A 19,909-nucleotide genomic window follows, 5' to 3' on the forward strand; every position below is an offset into this window, starting at 1 on the left:
TAGTTCTAAGTTCTAACATATCCTACCATAACAATGGTGTGTGTCAGTACCAGTGAATTTCAAATTCGAAGCGACTTTCGAGTTCTGGAAATCGCGCCCAAGGTCTGTAATAATTTCGTCCGCCATCGAGTGTCAACTAAACTTACATAAAGGGTCTCAGACTCGACTGACTTCGTCCTCGAGAATCAATTATTATAACTTTATTTTCTAATACTCATATCCCACAAAACCTTAAAGTTTAGCTTTTCATTAAACGACAAAACGTATAATAATGTATTAATTATTACACGCTTGTTAAAACTTTTATATTTATTCAATTTTGATTGAAGAATTTTGAGCATAAATAAGCAACTTTTTTGGCAATACCGATATCCTGTGGTGCTCCCTCACCGGGAGCATTCGCTTGTAATATAACGTTACAGAGTCGAGCATTATAGTATCAATGAGGGAGGAGAACAGAGCATTATTATGCGCACCTTATAATGTGTAATATCTTGATACAGCTTCTAACATCAATGCTACGTGGCAGTGAATTCAACTTGCTATGGAATGCTCAAAGCCAAATCTATAATGTTACATTACACGTGAATGCTCGCGGTGAGGGACCACCATAACGCATTCCGGATAGAAACAGTATTAGGCGCTCACCCTACGGAGATGCCGTAATTTACGGTTTTTAGAGCCTTATAATAATAATAATACTCCCTACACCGGTTTCGGTGACGGTGGCCGGTTTCATTGAAACCAGACCAGGTACGCAGGAGTAATTTTTATAGTGCCCAAGTGTGTGCGCAGTACACAAGAGCACTCTCTATTCCTTTTACTCTCATAACCCAGTGGGACGGAAGACCGACACAACCGGCGAGAGATCAGGCGCAGAACCGACTTTTTTACATGCCCATCCGACGCATGGATCATCTTACTTGTCAGACAATCAGGTGATCAGCCTGCATTGTCCTAACCAAACTTGGAAATAACATGTTTCCAACGCGGGATTCGAACCCACGACCTCCGGAGTCGAGAGCGACGCTCTAACCACTAGACCACGGAGGCGTTATAGCCTTATAAATTATAAATTATAATTTGAAAGCCACAAAATTATAATAAAAATACAGCAATAATCTTCAGTACATGAACATTCCTTCACCCGTTATTAATTTTTTATTTTTCTTAGGCCCACTTACGCCAGACTGGGTTAACACGCTTAACTCTGAGTTAAATTATACTTCGAATTTAAATTCACATCATGTCTTGCACCACCAAGAGTTAGGAGTTAACCTCGTGTTAATTTTTTAAATTTTTAACCCACCGATGTCGGAGGGTTAAATCAACTAACTCTGGGTTAGTAATATCAAAACTGAGCTTTTTCGGTTATGACTTATGTAGTTTGTTGTGTTCAGTAATAGGTACCGGTTTTATTTTGTGTCTATCATTATGATAAATGATCAGTGGTTGTTATCTGATGATGATGAAGAAATTATCGAATACATTAGTTCGGACTCGTATTACAGAAGGATTTTAGAACGGACCCGATCTGTTTAGGGTCCCGTATTTACTCACAAAGAGACAAAGATTTCACCTAGAAAAAGAAACTGTTCTCTTTTTTTATAATTTTCCGCCTAATTTATTTGCACAAAATATCACAACACGCACAATGCGACATAGAACCATGTGTCATTGCAAATCTGACATAAGGAGATAGTCTTATTTAAAGTACTGTAGAGCGAGAGAGAGCAGTACACTTAAATTATTCAGCATTTGCTCTATCATATTTGCCTGGGTGTAAAAAGAATGAATGAACATGACATAAGCCCGGGTTAGTTGACTCTGGGATAAATTCTTCTGGTGCAATATGTAGTATGAGTTAAAAATTAAAAACGTTAACACTGAGTTATTAAGCCCCGGGTTATTTATTTAACTCGAAGTTTTGGCGCAAGTGGACCTTAGTAGTTATACTCATGATATTAGCTTCCAAAGTAATACCAATTTATTAAAATTCAAGCCTACTTTCAGTAGCTCCCTAGTATTTACAAATTACTTTTATTTGAAACACACGCCAATAGATCGACAATAATCCCATTAACTACATATTCCTCGTTTGAATTTTTTTAGGTCAATTTTGAACTAAGATAAGTAAAAAAATTGAATTTTGGTGCGATCTCGGCAACACGGCAAATGTATGGTCAAGGTCATTTGCTCGGGGGAAAGCCTTTACATTGGTTTAAATTGCAGAATTAGGGTACTTTTACAGTGTTTTAAATGAGATATTTTGCTCGGCCTACACTAACCAATATTTTACGCTAGACCACCTGCAGCATCACTAGTACCAGCACAGACAGGAAACAAAAAGTTTTGTTTCCTGTCTGTGCTGGTTATGGTATTATGGTTCACGTCACACGTGATCACGTGTGACGTGAACCATAATGCCGCGTTTTTGTGACCTATTTTGAATTAAGTATTTAAAATAATTTTTAACTCATTCTAGGGCATAATAACGAATAAAATATTAATTTACAGGTATTATTGTAAACAACTGAAGCGCTTAAAACTATTTTTAAAAAGTTTTCAACTCCCCTATTCCCAAAACAGTGTATGATTGTTACTTAAATTTAAATACAATACTAATATTTCCTTTAGCCATTATTTTATAAAGTGTGTGATTGTAGAAGCTAGAGAAAATAATTTTACTACTCAATGTATGCTTCCTCCTGCTATTTCGCTATCATTTCTGCCAGCACTCCCGTAGTGTAACCTGTTTTATTTATTTGCAAGATAATTTTCTTATAATCCAAAGAGTATTTATACAACAAACGAATTATATTATTATCTTGCGGTCGCAATGCTTGGTATTCAAATTACCCTTCAATGAAGCCAAGTGAATACAGCAGACTTGATATGTAGGTTAATGCTTAGAGAACAATTTAATATGAACTCAAATCTGATCGAGATATTATAATATAAGTTAGATGTTTAACGTAATATTATGTTATTGTTGAATTAATCCCGTTATTAGCTTGTTGTGCAAATATTCCATATTTACCTACCAAACACAAAGAGGAAAGTTGCAATATTTTGGGTCGTTCGCTGTTTCATACCACACGTTTTATACCGCGGTATGAAATAGCGAAGCACTGTTTTTGAATGCCCGATTCATACCGCGGAGATGAGTGTTGTGAAACGATTTATTCTTTTTCGGTATGAGTTGATTCAAACCACGAATTTAAGCAAATTGTATCAATAATTTTTTAGTCTAATCATTTATTTGTACTTAGATGTATAGGAAAGTGGTTACAAGAAGAGATAAAAATACTATATAAAATATGGAAGTGATATTTATTTCAAAATCATAAATAATATAAAATCGACCAAGCGCGACTCGCACGCAGGCTTCCGTACCATTTTATAGCAAAGAAAGCCGCTTTTACTTTTAATAGCGAGTTTCTTACGCCGGTTCTTCTCGCCGGGATAGTTCCCGAACCGGTGGTAGGCACTGAAGCTAATATTAACATTCTGAAAGTATTTTTTTAAAATCTACTCAGAAATAAAACATTTTTTATTTATTTATTTAATAAAAAAAATAAAGCCCTTAATTTTTTCAAGCACTGACTTGGTCGTTATTTTTATCGTCGTCGTTGGTGGTTATTTTAGTCGCTAATAACTCTTGGATAATGTTATAGTAGAAGATCCTAACTTAAACCGACTTTCTTCGAGCTGATAATAGAATGAAAAGTGCATTATTACAAATTTATTATATTAGAAAATTTATCAAGAATGAGTTGCCTACAAAGCTCCTGACCTCCTCCTGACAGACTTTTATTATATATTTTTTTAAACGATTTTCAATGAAATGCTGCAACATCGAAATAATCAGAAAATATTTTAACCCAACTTAAAGAACCAAACGTATAGAATGTGCAGCCATTGGGTTATTATATTATAAGCCTATTCTTTGCCTGGAAGGACCGTCCATTAATCACTTGATCTTTTTTTAACATTTTTTGAATTGGAAACCCAACGGCTGCCCAAGTCTTTGATAATAATATTATGTTAGTTTGCAGTCACGTGTTGATAAAACAGTCGTTTATTTTTTGTGATTTCAGTTGTATTTGAGCTTTCTCGAATAACATACGAGTACATACAGATACGGTCACTAGATACGGACGCGCACGGACGTGTTTTCGGTTGGCGTTACGTAAAATAAAGTCATTGAATATTTACAATGGGCCATAAGTGTAGTGGTTGTTGTAAAACAATTTATAATTTAATGTTTATGGAGTGCTCGCAAGCATTGTGTAAAAAAATGTATCACCTTGAATGTGTTTCATTGTCGGACGATCAATTCAACGACTTAAGTGAAGAAGAAATCAAGAATTGGGTATGTCCCGAATGCAAAATGAATACACCAAAAGGAGATAATTCCAACACACCCATTCGTGGAGGCTATGGAGCAGATAAATCATTTCCATCTTCTAGCTTCGTAAATAACCAGCGAGGTTCGCGTAAGCCACTCAAAGATAATTTGGTGTCCTGTACAAATTTGGACAAAATAATATTGGAGGAGCTTCGCGAATTTAGAACAGAAATGAGATTGCGTCTTGATGAGCAAATAAAACTAAATGAAACACTACAATTAAGGCTCTCATGCGCCGAAAAGGAGCTGATGGAGGTAAAAGCAGCAATGAATGCGTCATCAAAAGAAACATGCAGCATTACAGAAAAAGCTGTTTTAACGAAGGAACAGGGTTCTGGTGTGGATCATGATAAAGTCCATAAAAATCTACAAAAAGATAGGAATATACCTTCATCATCTTCATTGAGGGTACTTTTAAAAAATAATCAGGTGATCGATAATAATTATTCAACCAGTGTGGCCATGAAATCCGCGACGGAACGCAAACGTGTGGAATCCGTGAACGAATCGATCTCGGCCGAGTACACCTTTCAAGTAGATGATGAGAAGAAAGAAGAAGGAACTTGGATAACCGTCCAAAAAAAGCGGAACAGATATCCCAATAAGGAGGTTAGAAAGGGAGGAAGTACTAGTATTGTAGGAATCCAAGGAACAGAACGGAAGAAATATCTTCATGTGTGGCGTTTGAAAAAGGATACCTCAATTGAAAGTATCGAGAACCATGTAAAAAATATTTGTGGAAATAATACTGAAATTAAGGTTGAAAAGATTAAACACAAGACGGATAAAGATTATTCATCATTCATTATAACTGTTCCTGAAAGTCACTATAATGCCTTGATTTCACCTGAAAATTGGGCAGTAAATATAGAATATTGTGAATGGGTATGGTTTCGAAAAAACTATAGTCGAACCAAAAAATAAGGAACCCATTATAGAAGTGTTCTATCAGAACGTCAGGGGGCTCAGAACCAAGACCCAAGAATTTTATACAAACTTGTTATGTTCCTGCTCAGATTTGTTCGCTATTACAGAAACTGGATGTAATTCTGCTATCCTCGACTCCGAATTAATCCCACCAGGCTATTCCATAATTAGGTGCGATCGTACAGACGGCCGTAAGCACGGCGGAGCGTGTTTAGTGGCCACACCGCGTCTTACGTTACGGCAAGTATGTGTACCGAGTGACGTCAACATAGACTGTCGAGCGTTCGAGCTGGCCGGTGCTGTGGTGTCTCGATGCGAACGTTTTTTGTTTTTTGTATGCGTAGTTTATATTCCTCCAGGTAGCAGTGACAATGAATATTTATTGTTATTTAATACTATTGAAGATTTTTGTAGTAAATTTAAAAAGGTACTGGTTTTAGGCGATTTTAATTTGTATTCGTGTAGTGGTACTGTACAGGATTATTTTGAATATTTTTTATCATACTGTGGATTCACTCAGAGTAATGGAATAGATAACGCCAACGGACGACAGCTTGATCTCATTTTAAGCAACTTGGACGAGCTGGAGGTGTGTGTACGCGCCTCTCCCGCACCGCTTGTGCCGGTGGACCCCCACCACCCCCCGCTGGAGATAACGCTGCGCGCGCGCACGGTGCGGTCCACGCCGCCCGCGTCGCCCGTTCATAAACAATTACCAACTGATTCGTGTTTAGCCAGGGAATATCCGAGTTGGAATTTTAACAAAGCCAACTTTCAGCTTCTTTACCAAGCCATCGCGGATATAGACTGGTCCCCGATGTACCAGTTGGAATTGGAATCTAGTCTCGATTTTTTTTACAATAATATTAATATATTGTTTGACACTTACGTTCCTAGGAAAAAAAAATGCATTTCTAATGAAAATAAATTCGTTTATCCCGATTGGTTCACGCCCGAAATTAGAAAAAAAATTAAATTAAAGGCAGGTTTGCATAAAAAATATAAAAGGTCGTTGTTAAAGGAGCACTATGACGACTTTTCGAGTTGCCGTGCCGAAGTAAAAATATTAATAAAGACTGCATATGAAGCTCATCAGAATCGCATACAAAGTCAAATCCTAGAAAATCCCAAGGCTTTTTGGAACTTTTTAAATTCTAAGCGTAATGTACGCACTAAAAAGGTTATCAAAAAGGACGGGAAAGTATTAGAACGCGACCGATGTGCCCAGGCGTTCGCCGAGTATTTTCACTCAGTATATAGGACCGAGCCGCCCCAGTTGAGCGTGGAAGCGGCAGTGGCGGCCGCCGGCGGAAGTAACGCGGCTGCGCGCGTGCACGTCGGCCCGCTGCAGCCGCGTGACGTGCTGCGCGCGCTGCGGCGGCTCAAGCCCACGCATGCTGCTGGTCCAGACGGTATACCGCCTTATATATTTAAAGACTGCTGCTTCGTTTTAACGGAACCACTTTGCCACATATATAATTTAATCTTAGAGTCATCAAAGTTTCCTGCTAGATGGAAAACCACGAGAGTGGTTCCGGTACCGAAGGGAAACTTAGGATCCCAGATAGATGGGTATAGACCGATAGCGGTATTATCTACCGCATCTAAGGCGTTCGAGTCGGTGTTGTACAACCTCATCTTCGCGCAGGTTAGCGCGCAACTAGCTGATGAACAGCACGGATTTCGTCCGTCGAGGGGTGTTACGAGCAACCTACTAGGTTATATGTTAGACATCGTACCGGCGGTAGACAGTGGCATGCAAGTTGACGCTGTATACTTCGATTTTAAAAAAGCCTTTGACCTAGTTGACCAGGACGTGTTGCTCACTAAATTAGCGGCGATAGGTTTCACCCCGAAGCTCCTCAAGCTTTTTGTTAGCTATTTGCGAGATCGAAAGCAGTACGTCGAATATTGTGGCCATATATCCTTGCCATACGACACGAATTCGGGCGTTAGTCAGGGAAGTAATCTAGGACCCCTTCAGTTTTTGATTACGATTAACGATTTGCCTAAAGTAATCAAATACTGCAAGGGTAAACTATTCGCAGACGATTTTAAAATATATTTACTTATTAAATCTATTGAGGACTGCCTAAAATTACAGGAAGACATAGATAGAATTGTTGCGTGGAGTGTAGAAAATAATTTACAATTTAATGGTTCTAAATGTCTCGCTATTTCTTTTACGAAAGCGCACAATTATCTCCGACATAACTATACCGTAGACTCCCTGCCGCTGACCAGAGTGACGTCTGTTAAGGACCTCGGGATTCACATCAGCAATGATGTTACGTTTAAAGAGCACATCACAGTCTGCTGCAAAAAAGCTTTTCGGAACTTGGGCTTTGTGCTACGGATGAGTCGGGGCTTCTCTAACGTGAAGGCTATCACCTGTCTTTACAACAGTCTCGTTAGGAGCCATATGGAATACGGCGCGATGATCTGGTCCCCTTACGAACAGAAATATTCCCTGATGTTAGAGCGAATTCAAAACAAATTCCTCCGTTACATATATCTGCGGCTGTACGGCGTTTATCCGTTCTACCCTCTAAGCTATCCGTCGCTATTCGTGCTGGGTATGGTGGGATACGACAGGCTCGCGGTACGGAGGGAGCTGTCGGTGGCGCGGTACGTGTTCGGCGTGCTGCGGGGCCGGACGAGTGACGCCGCCGTGCTGGGAGAAGTGTCGCTCAGCGTGCCCGACCAGTACGTGTGGCGCCGCCGCCGCCCGCCACTACTGCACGTGCCATGCTGCAGGACTAACTTGCTCAAATACTCCCCGTTTGTTCGTGCACTACGTACTCTCAACGAAGTGGCACAGCGGGTGGATCTGTTCCATTGCACTCTCAGTGAATTTACACTTAATTGCCTGTTTGTCATTTGTTATGGGAAGATAAGTGATTATATACAAAAGTAATAACAGTTTGGTTTGTATTAATTTATTAAGATTTATTTACCAAGGATAGATTTTATTTACAATTTTTTTACTTAAATTAATTATTGATGGATTAGATATTATATATACTGGTTATGGTTTTATAATTTATTGTTATTAATTTTATCGTTTTAATTGTGGATACTGATGAACTCATTATTTTAATTTTTTAACTAAATTTGTAATATAATTTTATGTACACTACTATCGCATTAGGTAAACCCTGTAATGATAGTTTAAGTGTGTGATGATGAAATAAATAAACATGGAAACATATTTTAAAGAGCTAAAAATTTGTTTTTTTTTTTTCATTTTATTTCTCACTTATTTTGAGGTTAACTATACTTAAAGGAATGTGTAATAAATAATAATAATACAATCATCTACACTGCGGTCCGAATTTACTAATTAAAAAATTCGCTGTTTTGAACCGCCGCGCCGGATGAATCGGGCAATCCAAAAACAGTCCTTCGCTGTTTCATACCGCGGTATGAAACATGTGTGGTATGAAACAGCGAACGACCCAATATTTTTCACTATTTTCGATCACGTATCACCTTCCTACTAATATAAGCCTTCCGTGGACATCCGCGAATATTTCAACACTACAAAAAAAAAATATCCACAGCCGAACATATAACCTCCTCGTTTTTTGGAAGTCGGTTAAAAATTGGCCAAATCTGCTTAAGTGTTTTTGAGTTTCAGTGATAGTAACAAAATTTTAAATTCATTTTCATTTTATTAGATGCTGTGGGTGAAACTTCTCAAAATAAACCCCAATGAAAATGATTATATTATAAGGAAAGTTGTTGAAAAGAAACTATCTTTATAGCATTCTTATTGAATAGGCTCTTTTAGGGACCATCTATCAAAATAGATTCCAATCTGATATCGCGTTGAGCCTTGGGAAGTATTGAATGTAACACAACGACTTTAGACGCGACGAGGCAATGAGCCACTTTAAGTCGTCGACTTTAGAAACGTCTTAATTAAATTTTCCTTTCAATAATTATTTTAAAAATGTAACTCTTTCAGGGCTGCTACTTTATAGTAAACTCTATACAGGGAACACATACACACCCTTAAGAGCGCTCCTGACTCAAAAAATCAAACATCGCCCTTCTCTCTTCACATTCACGCCCGTCTTTCATATGCCAGGTGAAAAAGGACGGCGCGGAATCATCGCCAATTAGTTTTACTTGAATAAAAGACGAAGATAATGATTATGATAAAAGTGTTTTGAGCAAATTTAGGTTCACAATGCCTTTTTAGATATTAAAAAATATTAAAGAAAAGACAGCAAACTTCGAAGATCCAAGCAAAAATGTGTCTAAAACAAGGTTTTTTGTAAAAAAGAAACTATCGAGCATTTTTTCAGTAATCGTGTTTTCGTCTTGAGATAAATGCACAAGACGAAAACATAAACTGAAGTTACTTGTGTCAAAAAATCAGTTTTCTAGACCTTACAGATTTTGAGATCTAGGTTTAAGTATGTAGTCAAGTTAGGGTCAGGTGCACTCCTAAGTATAATCACTTTGTCTTGTTACACCCTATACAAGTTTGCACGTGTAACTTTCACGCTAATGTAGACTCGACAATAACAATTAATCTATTCCCCTTATTGCTGTATAACTTTAATGAATTTAGCGAGACTTTGTGGCTATAGTCACGTGTAGTATAAAATATAATATACAGTAGATCATATTCACCCTGACGCCTGTATAATTAGCACGCGCACATAAGCGTGATTTCAGATAATTCGAAGGGTTCGCGCTTGAATGAAATGAAAAAAAAGTACGTGTAATATCTGTAGCTGTCTCCCTTACCTCAAGCCTATACCGCAGAACGCGATAAAGACAACTGCAGAAAATCCAGTCCCCTGATTCCTTCTCCAAAACTTAACCGATTTAAGTACTTTTTTCATTAAAGATTAAAAAAAGGCTTGAGCTGTGTTCCTATGTGTTGCTTTTTTTTGTATAATCTAGCCAAATCTGTTTTCTGGACGTTTGGACACAGCGGAAAATCTCGCCATTTTTTTTGGGTTTTTGAACGTTCATATCTTATTTAATAATTAAATTATGAAGAAAAAGAAAACATAGGGACATTGTATTAGTGGCCGTAGATATTCAGGAAAAAAATTATAACTCTACTAGCATTATCCAGGGAGGAAACAGGGGACAACGTTTGTATGGAAAAAAGGGCGCTGTGGACTCCTCTTAAGACACGACAGCCTTAAAGTAGATCATTGTTATACAAATCACAAAAGACAATATGAAGAAGCACACGCAAAAAATGCTTTGTTTTCCAATAGTCTCTCTTAATTTTCTTTGTCTTGCGTTGATTGTCTTGCGTGCACACCACACCCGCGTAGAATATATAATCTCAACTAGTATTGTTTAGCTAAACAAGTTTGATTTTCAGGTATTTTTTAGGAAACCTTGTACTAGTATCCCCACCTGTCGCGAGCGGTATACTTAATAGTATCTCTGAGTTACGTTTATTGTCAATTTTCAAGGACACGAGTTACTCTACTGTACATTTTACATTGTGTTGTGGTCTCGTATGCGGTCGGGGTACAAAGCCATTATTAAAGCTAACGTCAGACGGTTCGGCAATAAACATTAGGCTTAGGTGACAGTGGGTGGACTTCTCCATCGACGTCTATAGGTGGACATACCACAAATCACAATAGACAGAACGAACCAGAAAGCTGACTTAGAATTAGTGTTCTCAATACGTCCGACGACGTAGTATGTCATATCCGACTCGCGCCCAGTTATTGCATTGCTCATAGACCATAGTATATTGCTTACAGCGGTATACCGTATTATGCGCCGATTTGTCAGCTTGTGTATTGTATTTACATACATATTCACTTTTTCGTTCACATCTAACCGACAATACGTTATTAATGCGTAGGCGCGGACATTCGGCAGCCGATTAAAATAGCACGTCACTACGCTCCGCGGACGCTGATTGGCTAAGTACGAGTAAGTACGTCAGCTATAGTCAGCATTCTGTGAACGAAAAATACCGTTTATTTTCATTTATACACTGGTGCTCACAGTGAGCGGTTTGGTTTGAACACGGCCTGAAGTCTAAGTGTAGCCTGTTGTAATAAGTAACTTATCTACAACGTGTAACAAAACTAAGTGATAACTTAGTTTTCAAGTGGAGGGATGTCTTCTTACTGATGTAGTTCACGACGTCTTCGGCCTCCATGGACCAGTACAGGCGGGATATTTACAGGGGCGTATATATGTGTCCCTTGTTTAGAGTTCACTGTGAAGGTGGCAGCGCTCAATGAGCTTTATTAAGTAATTATTATTTAGAATTACTCTCCTGATGCTAGGGCGCTTGCCCAAATCACTAAAAATTTTGCTCCTTCAGCGCTGCTACTTTCACAGTGAACTGTATACGAGGGACACATACACATCCTAAAATTTTCACTTAGTTTTGTTACAGCCTGTATATCTGTGAAATGCGAAGTTTTTTCCGATTGTGATTGTCCGATATGTCAATGCACAGAATTTAAAACTTTAAACACTTGCTCCTATTTTGATGTAGGATCAAAAAAGTATTTTTTACATATTTCCATTGAACATTTTCCCTAAAGAGATTAAGTAGAGAATAAGATATGACTGACGCGAGAAAAACCTAGTTTAAGTAGGTATGCAATATGCATTAGTACCCCTTAAAAATTAATAACATCAAAAGAATACCGAATATTTCAAATATCAGACAACATGTGAACAATTACAGATAATAGACAATATATTGTGCTACTCAACTATACAGCTAACCATCTACTGTATAACTTGTTTGTTTGTTTGTTTGAACGCGCTAATCTCAGAAACTACTGGTACGATTTGAAAAATTATTTCGGTGTTAGATAGCCCATTTATCGAGGAAGGCTATATTTTATCACGCAAATACTAGTAGGAGCGAAGAAATAGAGGAAAGTGTGGAAAAAATGGGAGAAATTATTTGAAATGGCTTATTTGAACGCGCTAATCTCAGGAACTACTAGTCCGATTTAAAACATTCTTTCAGTGTTAGATAGTCTACTTATCGAGAAAGGCTAGAGGCTATATTTTATCACGCTAAGACTAATAGGAACGAAGAAATAGAGGAAAATGTGGAAAAAACGGGGGAAATTATTTGAAAGGGCTTATTTGAACGTACTGGAGCAATTTTTATGTTATTTGGCACATATGAAGAATAGACCACGTGAAAGGACATAGGTTTCTTTTTTTGCGGAAAAATGTACGGTTTCCGTGACATTCCTACACTACGCGGGCGAAGCCGCGCGGAACATCTAGTGATATATATTGTGATAAAATTCCTGTATTTCTGCTTTGTTTTAAAGTAGAAAACTGTTATTTTTGCCAACAGCGCTTGTTATTTATTTTATCACTAGCTGTTGCCCGCGACTTCGTCCGCGTGGACTTTACTTTGTAGTTGTTCCCGTACATCGATTGACTCGTTTACGTGTAAATCAGAAAAGTATATTATTGTGTACCGCACATTTTTCCGGGACAAATAACATTCCTGTAAAATTTCATCAAAATAGATTAAATAGTTTAGGCGAGAATCATAAAAGTTTATTGCGGGAACCGTACATTTTCCGGGACAAAATTAGTATTCCTTGTCCTTTCCCGAGACTCAAAGTATCTCCATACCAAATTCCCTCAAAATAGATTGAATAGTTTACGCGCAAATCATAAAAGTATATTGTGCAGTAACCCTACATTTTTCCGGGACAAAATGTATCCTATGTTCTTTTTCGGGACTCAAAGTATCTTTATACCAAATTTCAGCAAACTGGGTTTACGCGTTCCGCGCAGCTTCGCCCCTGTAAATTAGATGTTTCACAGACAAATTAGTCCACAAAAAATAGCCTTTGATCCTTCACGTGGTCTACTTCTAACTTCTTATCTGTGCCAAATAACAAAAAAATTGCTCCAGTATTTCGTGAAATAAGCCCTTTCAAATAATTTTCCCCGTTTTTTTTCCACATTTTCCTCTATTTCTTCGCTCCTGTTAGTCTTAGCGTGATAAAATATAGCCTATAGCCTTTCTCGATAAACGAGCTATCTAACACTGAAAGAATTTTTCAAATCTAACCAGTAGTTCCTGAGATTAGCGCGTTCAAATAAGCTATTTGAAATAATTACTCCCGTTTTTTCCACACTTTCCTGTATTTCTTCGCTCCTATTAGTATTAGCGTGAAAAAATATAGCCTATAGCCTTCCTCGATAAATGGGCTATCTAACACTGAAAGAATTTTTCAAATCGGACAAGCAGTTCCTGAGATTAGCGCGTTCAAACAAACAAACACTCTTCCCAATTATAATATTAGTATAGATATTGTTACATCCAGTTCATTTGTACAACTAGTACTATATTGTAAGCATTATAGCCTTCGGGCTATAATGCTTACATAGTACTAGTACAGATACAGTACATAGTACAGATTCGTCTGGCGAGCGGAGTTACTATATTCCAAACCGCAAGGTCAGTCACAAAATTTAATTTTCAACACTTAATATAAAGTTTTGCATCTTGTTTTGTGGTTTAAATTGTAGTTAAAATAAGATGAGAGTTTCGTGAGCGATGCAATTTCATACAATTTGTAGCCAGTGTAATTTTAGCTAGGAGTGCTATCACAATACAGTCCGAAACAATAGCGATTAAATCTAAAGAGCCAGTACTCGAATTCTGCTATTTAAGTGCAACATTAATACTGCTTCATTTTTAGGGTTCCGTAGTCAACAAGGAACCCTTATAGTTTCGGTCTGTCCGTCCGTCTGTCAGTCTGTCAGACTGTCAGACTGTCCGTCTGTCCGTCCGTCCGTCCGTCTGTCTGCCCGCGGTTTTGCTCAGAGACTATAGCACCTATGCACATAATATTAATGATGCCGACAAAATGGTATTGTATGATTAAAAAAATTGAGCGTGGCCCGACACGCACTTGGCCGGTTTATTTTTAGTAAAGTATGTTTCCTATGCATCAATTAATAGTACATACCTATATTATAAATGCGAACGTGTGTCTGTCGGTCTGTCTGTCTGCTTGTTACCTCTTCACGTTCAAAGTGCTAAACCGATTTTGCTGAAATTTCGTAAGGACATACTTTGATTCCCGGAAAACGACATAGGATACTTTTTATACCTACTTACCTGAAAAATTTGCGCGCAATTTTTTTTTAATGAAATAAGAAGGCAAACGAGCAAACGGGTCACCTGATGGAAAGCAACTTCCGTCACCCATGGACACTCGCAGTATCAGAAGAGCTGCAGGTGCGTTGCCGGCCTTTTAAGAGGGAATAGGGTAATGGGGGAGGGTAGGGAAGGGAATAGGGGAGGGTAGGGAAGGAAATATGGGAGGGTAGGGAAGGGAAAAGGGTAGGGGATTGAGCCTCCGGTAAACTCACTCACTCGGCGAAATACAGCGCAAGCGCTGTTTCACGCCGGTTTTCTGTGAGCCCGTGGTATTTCTCCGATCGAGCCAGCCCATGCGTGCCGAAGCATGGCTCTTCCACGTTAATTTTGGCACAACGGAGTTGCGGGCGGCATCTCGTATAATATTATAATATACTATAGAAACTAATTTCAACATCTAATGCCCATTTGAAGTTAGATTAGAAAACGCTACGAAACCTCCTGTGGTAAGACTGGTAAGTGGTGAGCAACTGAGCACGTACGTTATGTAATGTCCCTGGCGAGAGGCCAACTTCACAAGATAGGGTTATCACCTCTTCCCACGTTGTAAGGAATGGGAAACATTTCTTCCTATCTGACGCTTGTCCGGTTTATAGAATAGTTTTTTAATCCCGAAAAATTAATGGTTTCCACGCGATAAACGAATTTGTACCCAACGAATATCGTTACAAAATTCGCCCCATATTTGGTAGCTTCTCAACTTCACACCAAATTGCATCTGAATCGCTTCAGCTGTTAACTTGAAGATATTACAAACAGACAAATAGAGAGACATATAAACATACTTTACTCATTATAAATTATAATATTACTATAAATACAAGCAAAAGGAGTCACAAGATAAAAATCAAAGTATCAAAATATCGTATGATTAGCTGAAAAGAAGTTAAATTACTACAAAGCTACGAATAATAAAAACTAAGGAATCGTAACTCCCATACTATTACCGTTTTAAATTTGGTTCCTTTTGATCTGTCATGTAACGTCAGCCTAGTACCGCTCAAGGTCACCTAAATATTGCAAATGTATTGAAATGTGTACCTAAGGTACACTTTTTTGACAAGTATTGTAGAGCATGTTTTTTGACGGAGTTACTTTTCCTTAGTTTTTATTATTCGTAGCTACAAAGCATAAAATGGAGCTACCATTTTTATACGCGATACATATTTCCACAATTTTTGTCTCCAACAAAAGTGATGTGCGAAATACACGTCAAAAAGAAACAGGCAACAGCCCTAAAAAGATTTCATCTATGATTTCTCCAATAATGAAACTTCAAAGCAAAAATGTTTCACAAAATAATATATTTCTTTGAATGTTACTTATTATTTTCTATTGTACTCCAAAAATAATTTTAAGTACTCTTAAGAGGCTTTGCCTGTGAGAAATTAACACGATACGATACGACTTCATTACATTAATAAAATACTTTTTGGAAAATTCGGCAGCTTTTATGTTGACAAAATATATAATTAATATTTTAAATATTTTTCGGGTAAAGGAGGTCGTTCCGATTATGTCTATTGTGGTTCCGAACTTGTTTGTTTTACGCCATTGAATCTGGGGGCACGGCAGTGCCCCCGCCAAGATGAGTCAAGTTTATATTTTACAAAGAAATTTATTTCAAAACATCTAATGAAATGACTAGTTAAATACTCTGTATTTAACTAGTTATTTCATTAGAAGTTTAAACTTAGATATGAACATGTATTTTTTTATTCAAGATTACATTATGTACAATTGCACATAATATATAAACCATCACTTGGTTTAAATGTGTTATTTCCAATAATATAGCGCTTCTTCGCAGTCAAAATAACTGAAATTTGTCAAAGGATCCTACTCGTAAACTAGAGCTATTAACCTTCTTAAAAGGCCGGCAACCTGCAGCTCTTCTTTTACTCGTATTGCGAGTGTCCATGGGCGACGGTAGTTGCTTCCATCAGGTGACCCATTTGCTCGTTTTCCTTAACAAAATAAAAACAACTCGAGCAACAACCAGAAACAAGGTCTCGGTCGGAATGTAGACCACGCAAGCCCTTGGTTTCATGGCCTAAAAAGGTCAGCAAAACCGCCTGTAACCGGTGCTGAAACACTGAAAACGTACGATGGAACTAAAAGGAATGGACATGGTTTGTCAGTCCATTTATGGTCGCTGTGCATTTGTGTATTAACACACAAAAAATGTTGAATTATGAATGCAGTCTTGTTCTAAATGGTCAATCAACAAAATCGGTTCAGTGGTTTGGGCGTAAAGAGGTAACAGACAGACTGACAGACAAACTTTTGCATTTATAACATTATTAAGGATGTCAAGACACCCGTATTAATCTCAGGGAACGTAAACTATGTTATATTAATTATAAAATAGGTCACGCTATAAAGTTTTAACTTATGAATTATGATCAATTTCGACTTGGCATTTAAAATTTTTGTTTGTCGACAAACTTTACTGTTATTAACTGCTGGTTTTTTATAACTCCGCATTAAACTTGGCTCTTGGCTCCCGTTTGTCCCATCGGACGATTTCATACTCCGCTGCTTTCAAACTGGAGATGTAGCAAAAAACTTTTTCTGATGCATTATATTTCTGGTTTCAAACTGAAAATGTAGCAAAAAACTTTAATTCTAATGCATTATGTTTCTTTTGCAGGATCATCCGGAAAAGCCAAGATGTCGAACAAGTCGCAAACTTTGATGGACATTTTCCAGGAGATCCTAGCGGCATCTGGTAACTCCAGCGACAGCAGAACCATCAATGAGACGAAGATCCTGTCGGTGATGAAGGAGCAGGCTTCGAAGGAGAAGAATGAGGATTTTGGATCAGTCCTGGTGAAGGTATTCAGTGATGTCCAGAACAAGCTGAACCTTGGGCTGAAGCCGGAGACGTGTGGATACTGCGAGGGTGACTTCCGAGATGTGGTGGAGGCGTACAACAGGATACACGGATATATTAGTCTTATAGTGAGTATTGCTTAATTATCTTAGTCTTAGGATTAATTTCGCCAACGACTAGTTAATGCTCGAATTAGTACAACACTTCTCTCGTTGTTTATATAAATGAAAGACTTCTCTTTCATTTATATAAACAACATGTGAAGACATTTTAACAGCTTGTTAAAATGTCTTCATATGATATTTTAACAAGCTGTTAACACTAACAGACGTCTTAAAACTTGGCAAGCAAGTATTATTCAACTTTGTTTGGCATGTTGTAGAGACTCTTAAGGGTGTTTCGGATTTATTGTTTTGGTATTATTTTCCTAAAATTGAGTTAACTGGGTTCTTAATGTGTAATATTAGGAGGATATTAACAATTTGATGTTCGTTTTCATGTACAAGTGTAGGAAAGTGATGTAATATCCAGAAACGTGCTATTTTGTGTTCCCTCCAAAACTCCATCGAAAGTTTCAGTAAAGCGTCTACCACTTTACCGAATCGACCGACTTGACTCCTTGACTGTATTGACTTTTACTTAGACTTTAGATTGGACCTGACGATATATTATGAAAACGATGCTAAAAATTGTACTATACTAGAACATTGTTCCCGCCATTTACTCGACACTGGCCATGGTTTTATAGCCGAAGTGCCATAATAAAAAAAAAACTTGCGGACGCGATCGCGTGCGATGATAGGCTTGACAGAAAAAAACCCTGAACTGGAATCATTTTACAATCCATATACTTCAATACTTGATATTATAAATGTAAAGTGTGTCCGTCCGTCTGTCTGTTACATCTTCACAATCAAACCGCTGAACCGATTATGCAGAATTTTGTTGTTTGTAGGGAGATACTTTGAGTCCCGGAAAAAGATATAGGCTTCTTTTTCCGTAAAAATGTACGGTATCCACGCCATAAACAATGGCGCAACGGAGTTGCGGGCGTTATTTAGTGTACTAAATCTCTATGATATGATAAAACATGGGTATATTACCCATGTCAAGCACATTTCATAACATTATGTCACCATGTCACTACAGATCAAATGCTCGTTTGTACGCTATAAACCAATGAGTTTCTAAAATACTAGAGTAGCAATGTCTTACAAAAGATTCTCAGAAATGCGTAACCACTTTTTTGTTCAAAAGACAATGTCAAGTCATATATTCGTTATGTCATTATGTATGTGAGATATGCCTGCAGGCATCTTCGAAGTGGCAACGCGTTGCTACCGTAAACTTCCAATCCAGTTACGTTAGTAACATAGAATATCATTGCTATAAACATAATATTATGTTGTTGGAATTAATAGCTTCACAAATTGCCTTTATCTAGATTATATCTGTGCTCACATTTCCAATTTTAGTATTTATTAGTTATAAATTACAATATTAACTAGTAACGGTGTTTTATATTATGCGATACGACATCCGATTTTAGACTAGAAAATCGGATCGTCCTGATCATCATGAGAAACAGAGGTATTATTTATTCTCTCATTATAAAAGTGATTCCATTTATTCTGTATCCATACTAATAATAATTGCTAATATTACTACTAAATACTATATACTATACTTACTATCTTATATATAAAACTAAGACTAAAATCGCCCAACCCGTTCAGCCGTTTTCGAGTTTTAGCGTTACTAACATAATTGAAAATCCATTTTTATATATTTGACTTTTAAGTATTATCACAAATCTTTTGTATGGGAGTATAGAAAAGTATTGTTTTTAGACTTTTTCAGGAAATTTTCAATTTTTTTTTAGAATTTTTCTCTCCGTAAGACCATCCTCGTACTTCAAGGAATATTTTTAAAAAAAATTAGCGAAATCGGTCCAACCGTTCTCGAGTTTTGCGCTTAGCAACACATTCAGCGACTCATTTTTATATTATAGAAGATTCTCGTGTCACAATGTTCGTTCCCGTACTCCTCCGAAACGGCTTGACCGATTCTCATTAAATTTTGTGAGCATATTGAGTAGGTCTGAGAATCGGCCAACATCTATTTTTCATACCCCTAAGTAATAATGGTTGTTCACCTTTAAATATTTTTTTTTAATTTTTGAACGAAATTTTTTGTTTTTATATTTTTATAATGTGGCATTAAAAAGTACATACAACCCTAAATTTTTACTTTTTTATCATCAACCTCTATTTTTTTAAAGCCATTTTAGTAATTTAATCATTGTTCATCCCCGGTTTATATGGCAAAACAACGTTTGCTGGGTCAGCTAGTAATATTATAAAAGTGAAAGTGTGTCTGTCTGTCTGTTACCTCTTTACGCCCAAACCGCTAAACCAATTTTGCTGAAATGGGTATGAGGGTTTTGGCCGACCTACTGTCCGCTATTGTGTTTTTTCGCGTTCACGAACACTTTTTTGTGTGACACTTTACGCGGTTTTGTCCAAGATTATTTTTGTTTATATTGATGTTAACTATCCATTTTTGAAAAAAATAT

The 19,909-nt window shown here is 37.3% G+C and overlaps 2 protein-coding genes across 2 annotated transcripts in view; both read left to right on the plus strand.

The window, feature by feature from the left end:
• The window catches only part of LOC121737360 (G-protein coupled receptor dmsr-1-like), a 95,015-nt gene that overhangs the window by 27,433 nt on the left and 47,673 nt on the right, over window positions 1–19,909 (plus strand). Inside the window, exon 2 of the mRNA XM_042129027.1 lies at window positions 17,152–17,462. Within this exon, the coding sequence (XP_041984961.1) occupies window positions 17,172–17,462 (291 nt within the window). The 5' untranslated portion in view covers window positions 17,152–17,171. The remainder of the gene's footprint in view (window positions 1–17,151; window positions 17,463–19,909) is intronic.
• On the plus strand, window positions 4,354–5,940 carry LOC121737361. Its single transcript, XM_042129028.1, has one exon. The coding sequence runs from the start codon at window positions 4,394–4,396 to the stop codon at window positions 5,333–5,335; it is 942 nt and encodes a 313-aa protein (XP_041984962.1). The 5' UTR covers window positions 4,354–4,393; the 3' UTR covers window positions 5,336–5,940.

The sequence above is a fragment of the Aricia agestis genome, chromosome 20, assembly GCF_905147365.1.
Source record: "Aricia agestis chromosome 20, ilAriAges1.1, whole genome shotgun sequence".
NCBI classification, from domain to species: Eukaryota; Metazoa; Arthropoda; class Insecta; order Lepidoptera; family Lycaenidae; genus Aricia; species Aricia agestis.